General features: G+C 38.9%; 2 protein-coding genes across 8 annotated transcripts in view; one reads left to right on the top strand and one right to left on the bottom strand.

Moving 5' to 3' along the window:
• Window positions 1–5,026: 5,026 nt before the first annotated feature.
• On the bottom strand, window positions 5,027–16,952 carry LOC111863789 (actin-related protein 10). Of its 2 annotated transcripts, none has more exons than XM_033751214.1 (8): window positions 16,425–16,952; window positions 15,709–15,861; window positions 15,514–15,622; window positions 12,564–12,646; window positions 10,183–10,259; window positions 9,745–9,947; window positions 7,715–7,916; window positions 5,027–5,161 (listed from the first exon to the last, which is right to left on the bottom strand). In XM_033751214.1, exons 1-8 carry the CDS (start codon window positions 16,496–16,498, stop codon window positions 5,028–5,030), a joined length of 1,035 nt encoding a protein of 344 aa, XP_033607105.1. In that variant the 5' UTR covers window positions 16,499–16,952; the 3' UTR covers window position 5,027. The 2 variants fall into 2 exon arrangements, with proteins under 2 accessions (XP_033607105.1, XP_023706248.1); XM_023850480.2 differs by having other exon boundaries at window positions 12,471–12,646.
• A 2,971-nt stretch (window positions 16,953–19,923) lies between these two features.
• LOC111863794 (protein Spindly) overlaps window positions 19,924–23,782 on the top strand; it is a 28,955-nt gene continuing 25,096 nt past the window's right edge. For 3 of the 6 annotated variants that reach the window (XM_023850498.2, XM_023850497.2, XM_023850499.2), the window contains exon 1: window positions 20,982–21,118. The gene's annotated coding sequence lies outside the window, so the exon portion shown is untranslated. Of the gene's footprint in view, window positions 19,964–20,981; window positions 21,119–23,782 lie in introns of those variants that run through there. The other 3 variants (XM_023850494.1, XM_023850495.2, XM_023850493.2) reach the window with 3 other exon arrangements.

Here is a 23,782-nt window from a genome sequence, read left to right on the forward strand (position 1 = left end):
TTCATGAAAAGTATTTACTGAATAAAACAGCAATTCTACTTTGTAACAGTCAGTTGTTCTTGTGAATGATGAAGGAGAATCATAAGTAACCAAACTTAAGATGTTGCCACGTTCTTTTTTTCAGATTTGGTAATATGAAATTGTCTCCATACCCTGAATAAATTTAATACCTAAATGCTTTTCACACATTGAGTGATGTTTGAAGCTCCTTATAGATTTTGGAATATCAAGATGGGAATTTTTTTAAACTGAGTATGGCTTTCATACACTCTCCCCCCCCCCCACGAATGTGTCCATGATAAATTTTTGGTTGAGAACGGTTAATGTTGAGGACCCTGGGAAATTTCCTTTTCTTTTTTTTGTTATCTCAATACAGAGTTTTAACTTTGTGGTAGTTGTATACATGTGTGGGAAGAAGAAACAGACTCCTGTGTAATGTTAACAACTTTTGTGCACTCCTCACGTAAATGGGGTCCACATGAAAGCTATTTAAAATTCTAGGAAATTTCTGTAGTTTGCCATATTGAAGTGCTGTAAAGAATTGGCATTTCTTTGTGTGAGTAATATGTCTGCTTGAGCAATGGCATGACATCTTAATTTCCTCTGTAATTTTATCTTGTACTTGTGAGAAAATGATTCTGGAGGAGATAAAGTAAAATTAATTTTCAGTTATGATTGTAATAGACTGACCGAGCGACTGCTACTTGTTGGCAAAGTTAGTGCCAACTTTAGTGGATAGAGGGTGTCATGTGTTTGGCTCAATGAATCCCCACGGCCGTTAATTTCGGTTTTCTAGACTGGAGCCACTGTCGGTATAGTTTACTTGCGGACTAAGCCCACGGATTTTGTTTTTTTGATTGTAATAGAACTGGCAAAGAAGGATATCATGTTCTATGGTATATTACCCGTTTATAGGAAGAGAATGACACATTCAGTCTGGTGTATTATCTCCCCCTGGTACACAGTATCTTGCAACACCTAGCATTCTGGGGGTTTGTGACAGTTTGTTTTGTGAATCCCATGAAATTTATTGGATGTTGAAGATGGATGAATTTTAAACTTGTTAGCATTGTTTAAAATGTAGAAAAATATTGTATGTTGTCTTCTGGATTATGGCGCAGTGTAGGCTTATAAGTAGATACCACTGTTTTGAAGGAACCTATTGCCTCCATCTTCAGTGTCAACCTAGCAGATTTGTCTGAAACACTGGTACTCACCTGCAAGACTACACAGTATTTCAACCCTGAATACCACAATGTGAACTCTGTCATTATTGTGAAAATCTCATAAAATTAATGTTTGTATGACTATGTTACCATTGCTACAGATATGTTACAAGGAGGGACTGTCATTAATCTGTCATTATTAGTGGATAATGTGCTTCAGATGTGTTCAGAAAGAGACATACAGGGGTTGGACAAAATAATGGAAACACTATACGGATACTGTACACATTTCTTTATTAACATGGTGCTGGCCCACCTTTTGCCTTCAACATAGCCACAGTCCTTGGAATAGACTCATACCAGTTTTGAACAGTCTGAAGCAGAATTTTATACCTTTCTTGAAGAGCATCCTCAAGTTGCTATAGATATGTTGGCGGTGAGACTTCGTTCCTCACTCTAGTCTCCATAACTGACCAGATTGGTTGAATGATGTTCAAATCTGGTGATTGTGCTGGCCAGGGAAGATGCTGATGTTCACCTTCATGCTCTTCAAACCATGACAACAGCTCCAGCTGTGTGAAAAGGGACATCATTGTACAGAAGTAACATCTGGATCATGGGATGGATGCACCTGATTAGCCAACCTGTACATATATTCCCTTGCAGTAATTCAGCCATGAAGGGTAACAATGGGACCAACAGAATACTGTACTGCGATATTGCTGCCCAAACCATCGCAGAACCTCCCCCATGTTTCACCGCTGGAACCAGGCATTCTGGATTGTAGGCTCCCTTAGGTGTTCTCCACATGTAAACTATTCCTGATGTAGAGAACAGTGTGAAGGACGACTCCTGACAGTATCACACTCACGTTTCTAGTTGTCTGATGTCCGGGTTTTATGGTCTGACACCATAGTTTACGCACCTGAGCATTGCTTTCAGTAACAGAAGTTTAGCAGTTGCAGCCATGGATGTTGGATTGGTGAAGCTCACATCAGACAGTTTTTGTGGAAACAGGTTCTTCAAGACGAATATTCAGTTGTCACCTGTGCTACAGTAGTAATTTGATTTTTCGAAACGATCCTTCTCAATGTACGATGACCTCTTTCATCAATGTTGACTTTTGCCCACTGTTCCTCTTTGCTCCCATGAATTATGTATGCTGACATAACCTTAGAAACTGTCACTCTTGATTCACCTAATATTGTGGCAGTTTTTATCACAAATGCTCCAGCTAAACATACACCATTGTAATATTATCAACCCACCTACGTCAACAACACACAACCTATGCGTTTCAGAAACTGTGTTACATTAAGAGACAAGCGAGAAACTATTAACGTCATGGGGGGTGGGGAATGTGTTCCCTAGTAATGACCAGGGAACATGTTTACTGAGTCGTTGCCTAACCACAGTAACAGGATACAAAGACACATGGACAGAAGATGAACTCATATGCCTCCTTTTTAGCCTACTTTCCTTTCAGCTTGTCACTATAATGGCTGTGAGTCCCTGGTTCCAAAGGGGAATTACAAAAGGAACGAAATACTTATTAATTTAATTAAAGATCAGATAATTACAAAGCATAATTCTTTTACCCACTTGAACACAATGGATGATGATAATAAATTTCTAAATGGTATACAGGCAAATAGGAAGACTATTTAAGAGCAGGCTATGAAATTGAAACAGGTCAAATCCATGAAAGATAAGGAGGAATTAAGAATAAATTTTACCTCATAAGCAGACTCCCTATCTGAAATGTGTCAGGGAAACATAGGTCACTTCCCTACTAAAACAGAGCCACGCCATAGCTCAAGCGGCCCGGGTTCAATCCTGGGTCTGGTCAAATGGGATCTGTGGTGGACAAAGTGGCACTGGGGCAGGTTTTCTTCTAATACTTAGGTTTCCCCTGCCAATCTCCATTCCACCAAATTCTCCATCATAATCACCCAGGGCAGGCTACAATAGGCCAATCCGTAGCCGCCGTGCCGAGTGGACCCAGTTGGACTCCACCCCCCACTAACACCTTTCATTCTTGACTCCTATTGTAACGCACTCAACTGAAGGTTGTTTACAGGTCATTGCATAGAAACTGTGATTTTTCAATTGTTGCCTTGCGTGTATTTGGTCGTGAGGTGTTAACGGGTCCGTTACCTGGCAACACTCTGGCCATCCACATTACAATATTGATATTGTGATAGAACGCCTTACAGCCGAAATGTTGAAGCCAGAGGAGATGCCTATTGCTAGACAACAGCTCGGTAAACTCATTCCGGCGGCAACATACTCAAGCAACAATAAAGGAACTGTTACAGACACGAAGATTAACACCACATATACATGGTGCCAAATCCCAGAAGACTGCTTTCTTCATAGTCACCGCCGTGAAAGCCTCAAATGTTACAGACACTGTTCTCTATCCAGTCTGTGCTGATGTTATATAACGAGGACCAACGGAATTACATGGAGATTAGTAGAGTTGAGGTTCACCCGTTTGGAGGCAGGGTCGAATACCTCCACTGTGACCCAGCGAGACGTAGGAGGTGATGAAAAGGGAAGTCTGAAATCTGAGACAGTAAAATATGGTCACGAATCCCAAGGGACTCGAAACCGAAAAAGACTGCACTGGCAAGGGCCGGCAGCATATACAAAATACAGACCCATCCTCTCGTCAGAGAGGGTGCCCCATGAAAACAAGATTGTAACTGTGAAACAGCAATAAATATCATGGGGTTCAACATCAAGAATTACTGACTGACTGACCGTCAGTTGCAATGAGACTTTGACTCTGACTTTACATGGAGATTGCACATAGAAATGATCGAAGCCAAGGCCTTCAGAACATTCATTAGAGTATATTCCCCATTCAAAAGTAACCGATTGAGCGCTAACATTAAACTGACCCTCCACAAAGCTCATATTAGATCCGTAATGACTTATGCTAGTCCCGCCTGGGAATTCGCTGCAGACACTCATCTAGTGAAATTGCAGGAATATTTACATCTGAGTAACTCAGGCAGTAGAGTCCTTGAGTGGCCAACAGTCCAATTTCTGCTGCAGTATTGCAGCCAGGTTAAGTTGTTGCCATGGAACTATTCTGTAGTCATCAGTAAAAAGTAAAGCTATCCCTGTATCAGGCCGTGAAGGCCCATAGGGTTGTGAGATGTTGAGGGTCCCACACTATCTAGACAGTCAGCTCAAAGATGGCAGTAAGGTTGACAGCCTTACACGCTGGCCGTGCTTTACTCCCCAGGAAAATTATTTAATTAATTCCTGGTACTCTTTCTGTTAGAGGCTGAGTAAACCCCAGGGCCTAGTGCAGCTGGAAGGATTAGGTCAATTGAAAAAAATCCAATGACCTCATCGAGACTTGAACCTGCGACCTTCCGGCTTGTAGTAGTCAGTACTAAAATCTAAACTTCGGTATTCTAAGTACCACAACAATGGTGCCTATTTATGACCCACTTCAAATCTTCAGCTCCCATTTAAATATTCTGCTTCCTAACACGGTATACCTTCATGCCAAGGCTACAAAATCAGAGATATACTAAAGAGGTTATATTCAGTGACACACTTATTTACTCACACATTATATGAGAATAGCTTCTGTTGTATGTTACTTCTTTTATTTGTACTAATTTGAAATAGATTACAGAAATATAAGAACTCATGACATAAATAAATGTCACATTTAAATATAAGGAGCAGAACATCCACCATTCAAAGCTGCTACCAAGCAACATGACTAAGCATAGTCTGTGTGTGATAGTGGTTTGTGAAATGTAGTCATGAGATGTAAAAGTGTTGAATCAATCCAAAACCAATCTATCATCTATCATGTGACAATATTATGATTCTTCATAATGATATCTTGTCTTCTTCCCGGCAATTGTATGACAAGTCAGCCCAGTCTGGTAAACTACTGTGTTTCACATATGCTTCTTTGGTGAGAGAGCGTGTTGAGATCATATCTGTTCCTCCAAAGATAGCTCCTGTAATCAAAGAAATTAATTAATTACTGGTCTTAAATGTGGAGGGTGTCCGGAAATAGAGCAACCAGGAGCTTAATTATTAAGTACTCATCACCACTATTATTACAGGATTCAAATCAAGGATGATGTCTGGGGCATCACATGCAGCATGGGAAAGACATTACATTATGGTGTTCCTGTTGATGACACCACCTGCAAGGTCTTGGTGTAGATGGATGGATCATATGAAAATGAGCCCTGTTAAAATATGTTATGCTGAATTAATTTGGCTCAGGATAGAATCCACTGACAGACTCCTGTGAACATGAGAATGAACATTTTGAGTTTATGAAAGGCAGCAAATTTTTCTGACCACTTTGCCTGCAACAGATCTTAAGGAAGACTCAATTCCATGCTACAGTGTGAGCAGCTGATGTCCTCATGTCTTTTTCCTGTTTCCTGTTCAAGTGACATATGACAACATTTAGCAGGTAACATAACCTAGCATTAGAGGTGCACTGCTGTTTCTGTTGATCTCCATCCCTAAATCACACTCCCGTCCCACTTTCCAAGCTGTGATATAAGCAAACATAACACTGCTCTTCCTTTTGAATACTTTCACTAAGGGGCCAGAGCAACTGCTTTAACTTTAGCTGTTTACTGCAGTAAGTACTATAGAGAATGGAAATAAATATATCCTTTGTATTTACAGCACAGAAATACATAATATTAAATTGCAGCATCATGTTGCATTGTGTAGAGCTACTTTGTGTTCTGGTCTTTTGTCATATGTGTTCAATGTCGGTTAATATTTTCTCCTCTTATATTTATTGGTACTACATATTTCAGCATCACTTGTAGTGTCAATATAGAGAAGATGACAGGAGAATATTGACCAATGTTGCACAGACAGCAAAAAAGTGGAACACAAAGTCTGATCATGGAAATATATATATTACTGTATTCATGTCACCTTTAATAAGATACAATTTATATAATGGCAAGAGCTTTCACATGACTGAAATAATGTCCAAGGCAACTCTGGGGTCTGTCCAGTATCCTATTTAATGTTACAACAACCCTTTCTATAGGTCTGAAAATATGCAGAGCTTAACCTCATAAAAAAGGAATCTCTCATGTGCAAATGAGTGTCACTAATTTATGTGGTGTACATGTGTAACTACATTAACCTGCTTCAGCAGGTCTGGCGTCACACTGTTTACAGTATAAATCCCTTTATCACCAAGTTTAAACAAGAAGAGTGCTATCTTCTGGGGATATAATGCTGGTTTCTTTGCTCAGCTTATGCCTCAACCCTAAAAATGAAGGTGATATGTTCCTCTGAATTTTAATGGACTACATTGTGTTATATCTCAGAAGATAGTGCTCCTCATAACCCCCACTGTGAGAACCTCAAATCCCATAAGTTTATGCATATCTATTACAGATGATTTCCTCCAAATCTACGCATTCTCTTGCCTGTGAATGGCATCATATTCTTCTGAAAGTGAGAGAAATGGGAAGCCAGTATGGACGTTCTTTCATACACTATGCCTGTTTTCAGTTCTGTTGATCTACATGGGTTTTGACTTCGGTTAGTACAAGAATTCATCAACTTTCTCAATAGTCACTGAAGGAAGCAGTATCTATGGTAGTCTTCACATATAACTACATCTGGCTACGTATGGAAGACATGGACTGTGATATGTTCTGGCATGTGGAGTTAGTGTACAGATGGTTAAATTCCATCTGGTTTGACAAAGGTGGTATTTTCAGGACTGGATGCACCAGGATATCACATTTTGAAGAATGAATAAGCAATAAGTTTTAAATATAACTGGGCAAAACTTTCTTATAAACTTTCTGATTAAGACCCTCACTGGAAGTCGCTCTCTTAATCCTAAGAGCAGACCTTATGCAGACTGCTCAAAAAGGAAGTTATGCTAGAGGTGTTCTTTAACACCCAACCAGGGTGTTGTTTGCCAGAAGTGCAATCCAGAAAAATGTGTCAACAATATCATGTACAGGCAGTTATTTTCCATAAATAGGGCTAGACTGAAGGTGGCATGGAATAGAACCCACCATGACAAAGGTAAGCTCACAATGACTTGATTCTACCACATAAATTTGAGACGGGGTTTAAGTTGAGAATTTGGTGGACCAAGTGGTATTAAGAGGGACAAAATCTGAGCAGTAATATGTCACAGAAGAAAAAGGGTGATTTTTGGTTTTGTTATAATGAGAGATGACAGCCAAGCTGTTCTCCAAATGAAGAACATGAGTTTTCACTCTGGATAAAGACTATAAAAATATTAATAATGATTCTTGACAAAAGGATATCTCAGAGATTTCCAGTAAGCACTGCAGCCTACAGTTGGTACAGTTTTCAGCACAGAAAGTTAACCATCATGACATAAAGGAACAGGCATCTGGATTTGAACATATCATTAAGCTCATATGTTGGATCACAAACAGGGGATCCAGGGGTGAACTCACATAAGCGACCCAGAAAACTGTATTAAATAAGAAACTTAATTAAATGTGAATATGTAGCCTTGTGTTTAGAGTCCTTACCTCCAAGCCAGGCAACATAGTTCTCTTTGGCTGGTGGCTTGTGAAATTTGAAGGTTTTAAGTGCTAGTCTGGATGCATATTTCGGTTGCTGCAAGAGGTGCTTCAGTTCATCCAGAAGTCTTGCCTTAAATCCAGGGGCCATTGCTGTGCCTCCTATCACCAGGATGTTCTCTGCAAGGGGCTTTCTCATATCTATTGGACACTGAGAAGTTTTGAAACCAACATTACAAATCAGGTACCAATTTACATGAAATGACTAGTGTAATGCCTGTTGAAAATCCAACAGAAAGTCTCCTCGCTTGTTATATAGGCATATTACTGTTTACAAATTCAGTGCAGTTTAAATGTAACATTAAACTTCGAACAGCAATACAGAGGACAGACTGCATTATTGTACAGTGCACAGGTGAGGCTCCTGGGCAAACATACTGGCTCTTATATGTGTTGATATACAGCAGCAGAACTAGTGATCTAGATGAAAAGCAAAACAATAATATGTAGAATATGGCTCTTAACCTGTTCCAGTCTAAACATTCACATATTAAAATAGCCTTGATTAATTCTGCAAAACTTTCTTTTGTGGGAAAATTCTGATCTATATCCTTTTTCTTTTTAAGAAATTTCTGTTATCGACACAGTTTGACTATTTCCACTGACAAATGTGGAAAAGAAGACTGTATGACAGCCAGCAGATGGTAGCAATCCACATGACAGCAACAGTCATAGCAAACTGAATGGGTCAGTGTTCCCCCTACTACTCATTGCTTTGTGTATTGTCCGCACCATACCATCTCTTTTGCTGCTTGATTGCTTTGTACTCAATGACTCACCTTCCTCTATTTTCTCACCGTTAATTGTCATTATCATTGCTGCCTCCTGCAGCAGGTACTTATGAGGAATGGGAGCAGTTTGGGAGCCAGCAACTTAGGTTACATGGTAGATACTAAGGAAAGGTGTTGCGTTAATATGCCAGTCAGTCAAGTAGAACATAAGATCTCCTTTCAGGGCTTTATAGAACACCCTGTTTCAACAAGACAGGAAAGACACTAATTATGAATCACGCACCATTTCAAGACTAAAACTTTAACTTTATTCACTACTTATTCACTATGCGCAATATTTACATGGTATTGTAGGCAGTATCAGTCCCTTTGGGGCTGAAAATGGTTGAAACATGTTGTGATTTTAAAAAAACCAACTGAATGTTATATATTCTCTGTGTTGCATTAGATGGAACATCATAATTGATTAGTTTCTTTGTCTACCAATACAGGAAGAGCTAAACTTACATACATGCAGTCAGTCCTGAGGTTAGAGCAGGTTTTTTATTTTTTGAAATGCTACATTGTGCGATGTAAGAATCATGCCATCATGTAATTACCAGCTTTCTCTAGTTCTGGTTGGCTATAAATCCTTGGTGGATCCCCAGGATAAAAACTATAGTCAATCAAACAACTATTATCACTGCATTACAACACCAGAACCTTCTGAAACATACAAGGTGTGGCAATAAAGAACCCGGATTACTTTTATGACTCATTTCCGGCCACGTCATTGACGAAGAGGAGGGTAGGGCATTGACCCTTGGACTTCCCTCTACCGTCACACAAAGTTTCATTCACGTGCATCGGTTAGTCTGGCTGCGACCATTGTTAGAAGCGGATCGTGTTTCTGAGCTCCGTCGGAATAATGCTGAGTGCTAATGCAGAACAACNTGTGATTTTCTGTGTTGGTGTACAGGTAGAGGCCTTGCGACGAGCTGATCACCCGCCCAAGGAGTCCTACTGAATGTGTAAGATCTAGAAAAACCGAAGTGAACAGAGAAGTTCATGGAGGTAGGCCTAGGCCCACTGGGGCTGTAGTGCCAAGGGGAAAAATATATATATGTTTGTGTATACCGGGCAGTTGGAGGGGACAATCAGTTATACCTCAACACTGAGCCACTCAGCTGGTAAATTGTCTGTTTCTCTCCACTCTGCTAACTTTATGTGATATGTAGTTATATCTGAAGATAAGATAAAGTATATTGCCTTAATAATTGCATCAAGGATCATTGTAGAAACAGACATCTGGTCATTATCCTGTTCGAACAATACTTCATATACAGTCTCTCTCACTTTCCCGGGGATATGGACTATCTCACTGCCACCCTCTCGGTACACAACATCCGGAGGTTGGTCGACTGCTTCTAGTTGTGTAGCTCGGGTCAAGCTGGTTACAAAGCATGTTCGCACTGAAACAAAAATGGAATAGTAAATGTTGCCATTGATTACTGGGCAACAGTGGGCATATGTACTTGTAATAATGAAACTCACAAATTTTGTACTTTATAAAATTCTGTTAACTATTTTTTAAAGTCAAAAGTCAATGTGAATGATACAGTTCATTACACATTGAACAGAACAGCCACTTTTCATGCAACTGATCTCTTTTTATTTGCTGTAAAATAAGATTTTTAATACACCAACCTTTTATATCCTCTATTGTAGATTCAGGAAAGTCCTCTTTCTCGCTGTTAATATTCAGCAAAGAAGCCTTCAGTGAACTTGAACAAAGAGCAAGAAACATAAAAAAAAAACTGCAACTGTCACATAAGCCACGCATCTCATATCAACCTTGGTATGAAATTCTGTTCACGTGTCATTATTCTAAATCTCCTTTGGTATAATGCTAAATAGCTTACTGTCATTGACATTTGTTATGTATAATTTTTGTTCCTCAGATTTGTAAGGATACATAAGCTTGTGAAGCTGTTTAAGATGTTTTACTTTGTGATTAAATTTCTTGTATTATATGTCCACTACAAATGACTGCATCTTTTATAACGTCATGAAGATGAGACATGTTAGAAACCCCTACAGTAGCAGTTTACCTCGATTTCCAAAAGGTCAGCCACAGCACGCTGATCCACTTGTAACAAGCCATTATAAAAAAAAAAAAGTAGTAATAACCAAAATATTTTACTTTAAACATAATCTACCTTGTATTTTGGCAAAGACTATATATTAGGCTTGGCAGTAGGATACTGAACTGCTTACAAGTAGGGAATGGATTTCTACATCAAAAAAAAAAAAATGTTTTGCAGCTGTTTAAGCTCTCAAAAATCAATAGAACATTCAAGTTATGTGTGATTAGTGCTTCTGTATAGAGAGTTTTGTGTCACCTAAACACATGCATCTCCACATTTCGTACATATAAATATATATTTTGGGATACGTAAATAATATTGCATAACATACATCACAGAGAATGGATAAATGAATATTGCACACATCTGCACAGTCTGTTATCAGAATATCAAGACAAGTAACACATCATCTGGTAAGTAATCTTCTCTATTTTGACGTGGGAATCCCCCATTCAGGGTTCCAACAATTCATGTATAAGAAGAGCATAAGTGACACTTGTTGACAGATGAGGAATCAGCCATTTGTTTGTTGTCTAGTCAGTACTGAAATTGGAATGAAATCTAAACCACCGCTGTTTGGTGCTTGATGTTGGCTGCTACAGATATTTATGAAGACTGTTCATAATACTCCAGCCTTCTAATTTAACTGTGGTGAAACAGATGAATGAGTAGCAAGCTCATCAAATATAGCAAATGTAATATAAGACTGCCTTTACATGTTTCAGCCACTACTGGCCATCATTGAAAGGCACAGCCAACACTACAAAGGGATACTTTATACATATGATAAACATGGATATTCATAAAGGGGTCTCTGTCATTAGAAATCAAAGGAAAAAAAAAAAGTAAAATTGTCCCTGCACTTAACTAATTAAGCACTATGCTGTGGAGTTGTTTGGGGCCAGGGGGATAGGTGTATAGATCCATGTATTCTTGACCTCAGCCCTAGCTGGAGATGAGTGGTCAGCTTCATGCCCCAGCAGCTTTACCCAGGGAAAGGAGCTCCTGGTACCTATGGGGTGGGCCCAATAACTGGTCTAGAGCAGGCTAATATAAGTTGTTTTGTTAAAAATAATCTGACAGTATCAGTTAAAAAGGTATATAAACATAATGGAAGCCCTATTTTTCTACTGCTGGTATGGAAAATATCTTGTGTAGTTGGCTGTGCATCCATCTCTCTCTCTCTCCCTCTGTGTGTGTTTTTTTTCAATGAAGGGCCACGGTGGTATGTAGGACGTGCTGTGGTGAACTGATATTGTGTGATGCTGACAATATATTTTACAACTTTATCAGTTCAAGTGAGTTGAAATTTAAGAGAAATGAAACAAAATCAACAGCTAAGAAGCTGTGCAGTAAAACAAAAATTCTTCTCGTTTCAATAAGAATAAATAATTTAAAGTCACGTGCTATGTTTCATGTGCATTAGAGGGACAGCCCTGAAAGACTTGAGTGTTAGTAACATTGTATGTTATAAGAATGCAAGACAGGTATCACGTGATGTAGAATATATATCTTTGCAATACAAATCACTCTTCTGTTATAAGCGACACAGATTTACGATACACAACTTAAGGATCACTTTTGTGATTCACTGTAACAGTACTTCACTTTCTGTTTGAGTTAATGATGATTTTTGGTGATTACTTTAGGTAAAGATGGTACTTGAAAATATTCTCGACTCTTTTTAAAGCATATTTTGTTTTGTTTTTGTGACAGATAAAAATGAATCTACTTTTTACAACATAAAACTATTACCTACTTACAAGCATGGTAATTGTGTGATGTAAATTTAACTGGATTACTATCTTTTGATCAAAGAAATTTACACATAGATATATTATAAGTCACCTCTGAACAGCCTCTGCAGCCCGAGGCTGTGCCTGCCATGCATGCAGCACAGGTACACCTTCAAACACAGGTATCAAAATTGCCTCCACATACCCCACATCAAGGACGAGGGCAGTGTTGACACCAAGAGTGCAGAGTGACACCAAATGTGACGGAACAAACAATATTGATGAAACCTGTAAGTACACAAGGTCCACAACCTAAATAATTATCAAGACAATAGAAATTTTGGGTTTTGTGATTCTTCTGTTCACACTCAGGATGATTCTGATGCTTACCAAGCCTGCCATTCAGTGGGTACCTTTGACTCAGCCTTCAGTACATGTAACTGACCACTCATCTCTAGAATGTGTCTAAGACAAAAATGATTGGCATTCACATGACCCCTGTATGCTTTCAAAGTGTGGACAAGGATAAAGCTAGCTTCTTACCTTTGAGAAAAATAAGTCAGATACCCATTACTTTCACATCAAAATATTTATAATACAAATAAATTTTAGGGAGGAGGCATATTTTGAATCATAATTACTGGAATATTTAATCAAAATAATGGTTTGAAAGTTGTCAATGTCCATTTCAGATTCTGTTTGGTATTTGTAATAACCAGAGACAAAACAAAAGTGATTCAATCCTTGGTTTTCTTCCATGAGGCAAAAATATTATCAGTTTCTAGGTCTAATGTTAATATGTAGGTCATACCAAAAGTAATGAGCAACTTTTTTTGCACGCAACCTGGGAACAGCAGACAAAAGAGAGTATGGTGGTGGGTGGAGCCAGCTGTTGTGTTAACCTTGAGTGTCTTGTGACATCAATAGCTTGTATCACGTGACCAGCATCAGTCCTAACAAAATGGCCGACAACCATATGTCGTTTCACCAGCGTGCTGTCATCGAATTTCTTGTGAAAGAGGAAATCCCTGCTACAGAAATTCACCAGAGACTTCAGCGTGCTTATGGGAGTGTGTACATGGGTGCGAGCGGTGTTCGAAGATGGGTGAAACATATTAAAGATGGGAACACCAGAATCGAAGATGAGCCTCGGAGCGGTCGTCCTCGAACAGCCTCAACTGAATGCAACAAGAAAAGAGTGGATGAGATCATTCAAGATGACAGGCATGTGACTGTGGGCACAATAGCCCAAAAACTTGGAATAGGGCACAGTGCAGTACAGGAGATGATTGAAAGCTTGGGCTATAGGAAAGTTTGTGCTCGTTGGGTCCCGCGGTTATTGACCGAAGACCACAAAGGTCAGCAAAATGCCATCACCTCAGAACTGCTGCTGAGATATTGACACGAAGGCAATGATTTTTTACTCTGTATTGTGACAGGTGACGAAAGCTGGTTTCACCATTTCGAGCCTGAATTGAAACAGCAGAGTATGGAATGGCACCATTTGCATTCTCCATTAAAAAAGAAGGCAAAGACAGTGCCATCAGCTGCGAAGGTGATGGGCACAGTCTTCAGGGATGCAGAGGGGTTTATTCTGGCCGAATTCCTGGAACCTGGGCAAACCATCAATGCTGCTCGTTATGTCCAGACGCTGCACAAGCTCCGTTTTGCATTGTGCGATAAACGTCCGGGACAAAACATAATCATCCTGTATGATAACACTCGCCCCCCCCCACGCCGTTCGCCTCACATTGGAAACAATTGCAAAGATGGGGTGGGAAGTTCTTCCACACCCCTCCTATAACCCTGATCTGGCACCCTCAGTCTACCATCTTTTTGGATTTGTGAAGGATCAGCTGTGTGGACAACGTTTTGAGACAAGGGAAGCAATTCCAAAAGCAGTGCATCAGTGTCTTCGGATGGCTGGAACAGAATTTTACAGAAGGGGAATTTTCAAACTCCCAGAACGCTGGGAGAAATGTGTACAAAGAAGTGGCGATTATGTGGAAAAATAAAGAAAGGTCTGTAGATTGAGGTGGTGTATTTGGTTTGTCAATAATAAAACATGTTACTTTACAACAAATTGTTGCTCATGACTTTCAGTACGACCCTCATAACTAACAAATCTTGAACTTTGGTAACAATTTCCATGTCTCTTGGGGGGCTCAGAGAATTAATACTTCTGATCAAAGACACACTGAATGTAATGTTGTGAACATCCATTTCAAGTAACTGGATATTAGAACATGGGTGCCACCACAATTTCTTCCAAAGGGGCTGGTCAGGAAATGTATTTACAAACTTAAATTTAACCTTTTTAAAACTAACTGTGCTGACTGTCCAAGGGTATTGAGGATAAAATGTTTCTTTTAAATTCTAACTGTTGGTATTAGTATTTTGTAGATCATCTTTTTAATTTTGGCTTTTTATAAGATAGGGGATGGCAGATGCCTAGCTCGAGAGCAAATCTGGTCATGGTGACATAAAAAGGTAAAGTTGTAAAGTTGTGCCTGTGCTTAACTAATTAAGCACTATGCCATGAAGGCATATGGGGAGTGGATGGATAGATCCACATTTTCTTGACCTCAGCACTAGTTGGACGTGAGTGGTCAGCTTCACGCCCTGCCCGCCTTATACCCAGGGAAAGAGCACCTGGTACCCATTAAGTTGGGTAGACCCCAGAGCAAGTCTGGACATTGTGAAGTGAAAATTCTTACACCCACCAAGACTTGAACTCTGACCCCTCGGCTATCCAGCTCATAGCCAGTCGCTATACCGACGCTATCCTGGCTCCTAAATCTGGTCATGGTGGCAAACAGAAAAACAAAAATCTGCTTCCACCAGCATATCACTGATAATGAGTACACATTGAAGGTAACAAGGAAATGAATGGTGTGAATCAATCCAAAGTAAATCCAAAATGTACAATTTGCCACTCAGCCCAACTTGATGGGAAGCAGTGAATATCTTCCAAATGTGATGTGTTTTCAGGGAACAAGACTGCCCACATAACACATTTGGCTTCCTGTATCAGCAGGGTTATATGGATATATACATATGTGGTGAAAGGACAAGGAAAGATGTGTCTGCAATCTGCTTTTAAAGTATTATGTCTTAATTTGCATTATCTCATGAGTGTAAATAGTATAACCTACCTCAAAATGCCGAAAAAGCACTTTGGCTAAAGTCTCTCTGAATGCTGTTGGGCAAAGCAATGACTCAACAATGACTACTCTTCGATCTTTTGGACTAACAAGAAGATGCCTGAAATAAATGTATGCAACACCTTTAAAGTTGCTTAAAAATAAGATAAAAGAACACTACATTAACATCTCACACAATTTATATACCTAAAATATAAGACATGGATGAATTCAACAAGGAGGTCATATAATTCTTCTTCACTTGAATAATTCAATACTTTCTTCACTTGCTTTGTTTCTGGACACTTAATTTCTGTCCGAACAATACACCTTGGTCCTGATTCTCCAGCAAATCCAAACCTAGAAGAATTAAAGTTATTAATGTTCTGAAGGAGTGTCACAGTAATCTGTGTAAATGAGAGACACATGCATCCAAACGCAAGATGGAAAAGCAGTGTGTATACACACAGATGGTCATTTGCTACTTCAAACTTTATTTAACAGTAGCAGTGGTTATACAGCGTCAGTGGAGTTGATTGAAAAACTATGTAAGGTTCTGTGGAATGGGCAGGTGAAAAAGTTACTTTGGCATATTTTGTTAGTAACGTGGCGTTCAACTGAAGGAACTGAGGAAACTGACGAAACCTTCTATTGACCAGAGACATGGCCAAGAACTGAAAAATGCACCTCGTGAATCGCCAAAATAGTAACCATCGATAGTCACCACTCAGACAAACGATACTGGGGTTTATTTTTATTGCAAAGGATCTAACAATCTTCACCAGTTTAACTGGTGCAGCATTTCGCACTGCCACCTCCCCTACACGTCTGATCATATTGTTATTAACAGTCACAAAGTTAACTACACAAGAACATGCGACATAACCCTCCACAACATAAACCTTCAACCTCAAGTTACTTACTTTGTGTATGCTGCACCAATATCAATGACAACAGCCTGCTTTTCTGTTAAACCTATGCCTTCGTACAACGGCATCCTGAAAACGACTGCAGCAATAGCAGTCAATAGCAAAGTCACGCAGTGTCCAACCTCTAAGCAAATTTCTACGAGATTTGGTCAACTTCAATAACTGCAGGGGGGAAAATAAAGACCCAGAACAACGAAATATTATTTTCAGTATACTCTCAAAATATCTGCGTTAAACTGTACATACATTACAAGCACGTCTCAATGGTCTTAATACATTTAGCTCTAATGGCTCTAATAGCCCTAAACGGAGCATACACGGCGTACGCGGGCTACACAGCATACACGCTACGCCTACTCCTAAAACAGTTGCCAACCGCTTAACAATATAGTAGGCCAATCGGCGATTGTTGTCACATTAACGGAAACCGGTTAAATTAACGAACGAATTTTCGGTCGCATAATTTGTGTCTAACAATCTATGATTTTTGTGAATCGACTTATTGTGTGATGTTTAGCGCGGATCACTTGAATTTACTAATCCGTGACGATGCATCCACAGACGTGCTCATTGCCGTATAGCGTAGCGGTCTAAGGCATCTAAGGGGTCTAACGCACAGAAGTCTAATGCGTCTAATGGGTCTAAGGTGTGTAATGGATCTAAGGCACACACATAGATAGCACATCTAATTGTGTGTAACTCCCATGCTCTTGGCCGGCTGTGGAGCGTCATGCGTATTGTCCTGCCACCTAGGAACAGTTACTAATAAACACGACGACGACGTGCGCACACCGCCCAATTATTGAGCATTTATAGTACCAAAAACGTGATGAATTCAATTTTCTGAGATATAACGCCAAGCAAGAAACCAGCATGAAGCAGGTAGCAAGCAAAGATGGACGCGAATTTTTCCTCCCGAAACGTCGGTTGACTTACAACGGACTACACGGCGTTATGTCACACAAGATGAAACTCTTCATAACCACTGCTGTGAGAATATCAGATCACATAAACGACATAACTACAGAATCGATGGTTATACGGAGTTCTGTCTTCTGGAGGGCAAATGGAAGGACGTAGATCTAATACTGTAATAGTTCTCCTCCTACATCCCTTATACCTTTTGTGCGCCTTTATTGTAGCTGCCTCTTTCGCTGTACTAATAATTATCTCAGGTTGTTTTTATTATATAAGGAAGTGAGGTTTATTGTATTCGGTAGAGCTTTTCTCTTTTTCTCAAAGCCTTTAACGAGCCTCAACTCTGAGAAGGCAGGAAATAAATTCAAAGCTACACAAGCACATATCAAGTTTAACTGGTTTATTATTGTTATTAAACATTTATGTTGCCCCACTTTTTAATACAAACTCCGAAATCAGTAAATTTAGCTCATTAGTCGGCACACGCACATATCAAGTTTAACCGGTTTACTATTATTAAACATTTATGCCCTTTGTTACTCAATCTACTTTTTCTTGTAACTTGCTTAATTTTGTATTTATATTTCTTTGAAAAACAACACTTTTTGCTTGTAGTCTTACTATTTATAACTTTCAACTGACTGACACAAGTTTTGCTTCTGTATTCAAAGAGAACTGGTGTGGCTGGTGTGTGACTGACTTCGACAACTGACTTCTTTCCAAACCGTGACGTCTTTGGTCCTTCAGCTTCTTGGCTCTGTCACACCCTTAAATTCTAGTGATTGCTCACTTTTGGAAAATAGGAGTACCTTAATTAAATATTTCCTTAATCCGTTTAAGGATTACAGGGAATTTAGGCTTCAAAGACTTAACGTACATTCTGCCAGTAGCTTGATAAATGCTACGCTGGCTTAGGTCTCAGGACACTCCCATCTTTAAGTTACGATCTGCAGAAGCTGTCAAGTTTCGAATTCTCAGACTGCCGCAGTTACACTTTCGAGCTAAAATTCTCAGAAATATCCACAGGGTTTCTTTCTTGTTCTACTGCAAGTGTGAGAATACGCTAATTCTTACATGCAAGAATAGGCCTATGTCTCACTGACTTGTTCATTACATCCCACTGTGAAACAATTAAATTTCTAACTAATAAACTTAATTAAATTCAAATTGGTGCATGGCAGTGGTGCGGTTACAACACATGCATGAATCTTGTCCATTACTTGAACAACGCTGACTAGCGTTAGTGTCTTATGGGGAGAAAAATCTGTAGAATACAAAAAATTAAAATGCATATGAGATGTGGTTGTGTATGAGACCGTGTGAGACTATTGGGGACCATAGACTGTCCATCTTAGCGTACGTCTGTGGGGCCCTTAAGGAATCGGTGTCCAACCCAGCTATCCGGCGTTGCCTAATGTAGAATACGGGCACTTCAGCTGCAATTGAACGAATACCATTAAAGCTTACGCTCACAGAATATACGCATGACAAAGAAACCGGAATTGAGTCAAGAAAATATAGCTTACTTTTCTGATGATGTTAATCAAAGCTTCGTATTCTGTATTTCAGAATCCTGTTGCAATTGTTCACATTAGCGTTCATTTGTCTATAATCCGTCTAAATTGCAACACTTTTTATTTTGCACTTCAATACACTCTCTAACACTACATATTTTGGCCTCAAACGGCCATCTTCAGGTTTTTTTTTTACATATATTCAATTAAGATTGTGTCGAAACTGCTACACTGTTTCACTGTTCCAATTCCTTTAAAAAACCACACGATGTAGTCCTCTTTTTAATTAAAATGAGATAAAATTCTTTTATAATTTATTACTTATTGTTTTGCTTCACTCAGGGTTGAGGAGGAAACACAAACCAGGAGAAAATAACTAATGTGAGGCACAAGCTGCCAAGGAAAACTTCTTATATTTTATGGAAGGACGACACCCTGAGTAAAGAAAAACAATAAGTAACAAATTATACAAAGAATATTATCTCATTTTAATTAAAAAGAGGACTACATCCAGGGGCGTAGGGTACATGGATGTGGTGGAAGCATTGCTTCCCTATAGAAAAGCAACCAAGAACATTTCTGGCAATTTTTCAATTTCAAAAAAATATTTCATACTTCAAAATATTAATTAATCTGAGAACATATATTACATATAATGAGAATATTGCAAGTTTTAATGTGTTACATAGACAATTTATCAGGATAGATCAGTTATTTTCTTCCAAAATGCAGGGAAATTTAAACTGCAACACCCGCGGAAGCAGCAGGTCTTTCGCTTCCACCCTCCCCTGGGTTAACTGGCTGACTCAATGTCAGTGTTGTGTGTAAGTGAGCTATGCGCTATGGTATGCTACCAGCTTCGTGCTTCCAGCAATGTTGTCAGATGTAAGGCACAGTTTGCAGTAGAATAATCTGTGACCTTGCAGTTAAGCGTGCTTACTAGAAATTCGCAGAACCAGGATAGGTTGTCATCACTGGCTTTGATGAACATTGAAAAGTCCTTCCTAAACAAACTGCAGTCCAAACCCATTTTTCTAGATGAGGTTATTGATCTGTTTGCCAAGAAAAACAGAAGAATCGAGCTGAATTATAAACAATAAAGTAAGCATTAATTATATTCCAGGTTCACAGCCCTCTCATTTGATGGCTATAAAATTGTGTTGATAATTATGTGTTATTTTAATATATTACCTTAAATTTAGAATACATATTAAACTATTAGCTGTTTTCTTTTAAATAGAAGATAGAAACTATAGGATATGTAGAAAAAATTTATATACACGTATATAAAGTTGCTTCCCTGCTTTCGGTAGTCATGCTACGCCACTGTACATCGTGTGGTTTTTAAAACGAATTGGAACAGTGAAACAGTGTAGCAGTTTTGACACAATCTTAATTGAATATCTGTAAAAAAAAACCTGAAGATGGCCGTTTGAGGCCGAAACATGTAATATTAGAGAGTGTATTGAAGTGCAAAATAAAAAGAGTAGACGGATTATAGACAAATGGACGCCAAGCTTCGTATTTTATGCCATTTCTATGCCGAATTGTATTCAATCGTCCATTGCCTTTTCATAAACAAACAAAATTCTTCTTTGTGTTAAAGATCAGCCACTTTAATTCCTGTCAGTTGCAGAAGGGGAACTTCGATCTAGTTGTAATTTAAATAAATTAAGGCCAACACCACGTAACCAATGTTCGTGAGGGCATAAGGATAGGCTGAAGATGAATGTTGGAAAATACGCCGCTGATGGAAATGAGGAAGCGCATGCGATGTAATGGAAATTTATTCCGCTGCCTCAATATATCCATGTCTATTCCAAATTATTAGAACAAAGCAGAAATGGCCAATGCAAACTCAAACATTGATTTGTATGAGTCAGGCATTTAGAAGGGAACAAACAAAATATGCGGGAATATGAAAATACAAGCCTGAGAAAGGGTACAACATAAATTCCATTCATATTATTATAATATGAAATTGAAATAAAAATCTATTAGGTGAAACTAACATGTACAGGAGATATAACGCTTTCGATAAAATTTCGACAAGATTCTAGAGATCGTAAAGAAATTCTGGGATATCGCGGCAATGATAGGGATGTAAGTATTGTTTATTGCGTTGTTGGTCAAACTGAATCTACTTGAATGCGCTCGTGTTTTTAAACGCTTTGGAAGGTTTGGAACGTTTGGAAGTACATATAGGGGATTCTTTTACGGGATTGGTGTGTAGGTACTTTTCAAGCTGTGAAATCAGTAAGTGAAATAAAATAACATGGTACCTGCTGACTTTTAAGATTGTTCTTGAACGTTACATGAAACTTGTTAGTTTATATCTTTAATATTTCTTCACTTATACGGCATTGAAATAGCATGTGTGGAAAGATGGTTTGTTTCTGAACACATCACATCGAATGAATGTGGTATAGATAGGTTATGAATAAAATTATGATTATGTAAATGTAGTAATAACCTGTTTTGTCGTCTTCTGGGCTGTGGCACCGTGTAGTCTTGTAACCGGATACCGACGTTCCAGAGGAACGTGCTGCTGCCGTCTTCAGGGCCACAGTGAACCTTGAAGATGGAGATAGACTGTTCCTCTGAAACATTGGTTTCTGCTGACAAGACTACATGGTTTCACAACGCAGAAGACAACAATCTTATCAGTCACCACTGAAAATTTCAACTTCTTTTTGATTATCACCATTGTTCTAAGATTACTATCCTGGCATTTACCTGGAGGGACAGAAGAAGCCCATGAAAATTTTCAGTCAGGGCAGCTGTCTCCATGCTGAGACTTGAATTTGGAGGCCTCCCAGATACAAAGCTGTGCTAACCACTCAACCATGACATGAAGTTATGCATTCTTTGACAGACTGTAGTTGCAGCACTGAAGTTGAAACGGATATACCTTATTACTTTGAATATAAGATGTCCTCAAATTTAAGATACATCCAATTTTTGAATATGGGTTTTAGGAGAAAATTAGAAAGGTGCACATTCCTTGAATTTAAGACACATCTCAGTGGGAAATAATATCTAAAATGTGCGTCTTATATTCTAAGTAATACGGTTTTTGTTCATGTGCTCCATAAACATGGTTATGCACTTCTAATGAAATGCAAATTTGGTGGTAAGTTAGGTAATATCAAATTACAGTTGTGTTGGATCACTTGAATTGCTTGGCTCAGGTTCTCGTTGTAGCTCTAGTAGCAATTCTAGATGCCCTTTCCTCTTCTCCTTTCATTCCTCCTGCCATTTGTCTTCCTTCCCCTCTGGACCAGCTTGCTGCGTGATGTCTTCTTCATGCTGCTTTCTTGCTTGGTTTACCCTTTGACTGTGAAGATGGAGGTGACATGTTCTTTCAAAACACTGGTTGACTTGCAACAGCTTATTAGCCTTGCTTCTAATTATGTATTGTATTGTTAAGGGCCTAAACAACTGTATTTTGATCATGCAAATAAAGAGGGATTATTATTTTTTTTATTGCTAGTGGGGTGGGACTAAGTCCCTTGTACTACAGCCACTTCTGGCCTATTGTACTAGCCCCAGATGATAGGTGAGGCTGATTGTGGAGCAATTGGTGGAATGAAGATTGGCAGGGGAAACTGAAGTACTCAGAGAAAACCTGCCCCAGCGCCACTTTGTCCACCACAAATCCAACTTGACCAGACCCGGGATTGAACCCGGTCCACCGCAGTGGGAAGCCAGCAACTAACAGCTTGAGCTATGGCGCGGCCCTCTTAGGAAAGAGGGATTATGTATGAAGAAAGCAGTCTTCTGGGATTTGGCACCGTGTACTGCTTTCTTCATAGTCACTGCCGTGAAAGCCTCAAATCTTACAGGGATTATGTATGGTTACAAATATGTTTATTCTCTAATACAACCACTGGTTTTTGCTGTAAATATGGCAAAAGAGCAAGAGTAGGGGAGAGGAGTGAGTCTGTCAGGGGGATGTGGCACAGACTTTGTTGTCTGTATGTAGGTGCCCTGTAAGGAGGCACAGGCACAAATATGTTGTCACCAGTCTGTAAAATTGTTCCCACATTGCTCCGAACAATGGAACAACATGAGTGATCAAAGAAAACTGGAAACTGTTACCGTCAGGAGGAACATTGGTCCCTAAAAGATAATAGGTAGAAATGGGTGAAAGTAGTGTCAGCCAATGGAAATGATACGAGTTTCATGTACCTTATATTCATTTTTATCATGTCTAACCCTTGATGTTTGTCTGTTAAATAATAAAGTATTATAATGTACATGTGCATACTCTATTATATTCTAGTATGAGAATTATAAAGAACCTAGGAGGAGTAAAACTTCCAAAGGGAACCTCCACTAGGCAACAATGGAAAATGAAGACCAGACTATTCCAACTGTTGTGAATGGTGTAATTTGTGTAAATAACAAGCAAATGCCTGATGTGAAGTATAATTACTTTTTTGAGAATAGCATAAATACTCTTAAGTCTGTCCACTTATATAAGAAACAGTGATAACTATGCCCTAGCAAGTAAACATAGAGTAATTTTTATTGGTGACAGTCACTTTAGAGGTTATGGATGCAATTTGACTCCCCTACTTAGTAAAAATTATGAGACATACAGTGTAGTTAAACCTGGATCTAGTTCTTGTAAACTGAAGAACTCAGCCAAAGAGGAGATTAGTAAATTATCTAATGAAGACTTAATAGTAATTTGTAGTGGGACAAACGACTATGAATTGAATAAGTTCTCATTAGTTTCGAGAAATATCTCTAATTTCATACAATCTAATAAACACACAAATATAGCTGTGATGAACGTGCAATTTAGATATGATCTGCCTAATACAGCTTTTGTGAATAGCAGCATATCTATTTGAAACAAGAAAATTAAGAAACTAATAAAAGCTTTTCCCCACGCTAACGTGATAGAAATTG

Source organism: Cryptotermes secundus, unplaced genomic scaffold (assembly GCF_002891405.2).
Source record: "Cryptotermes secundus unplaced genomic scaffold, Csec_1.0 scaffold801, whole genome shotgun sequence".
In the NCBI taxonomy this organism is placed as follows: Eukaryota; Metazoa; Arthropoda; class Insecta; order Blattodea; family Kalotermitidae; genus Cryptotermes; species Cryptotermes secundus.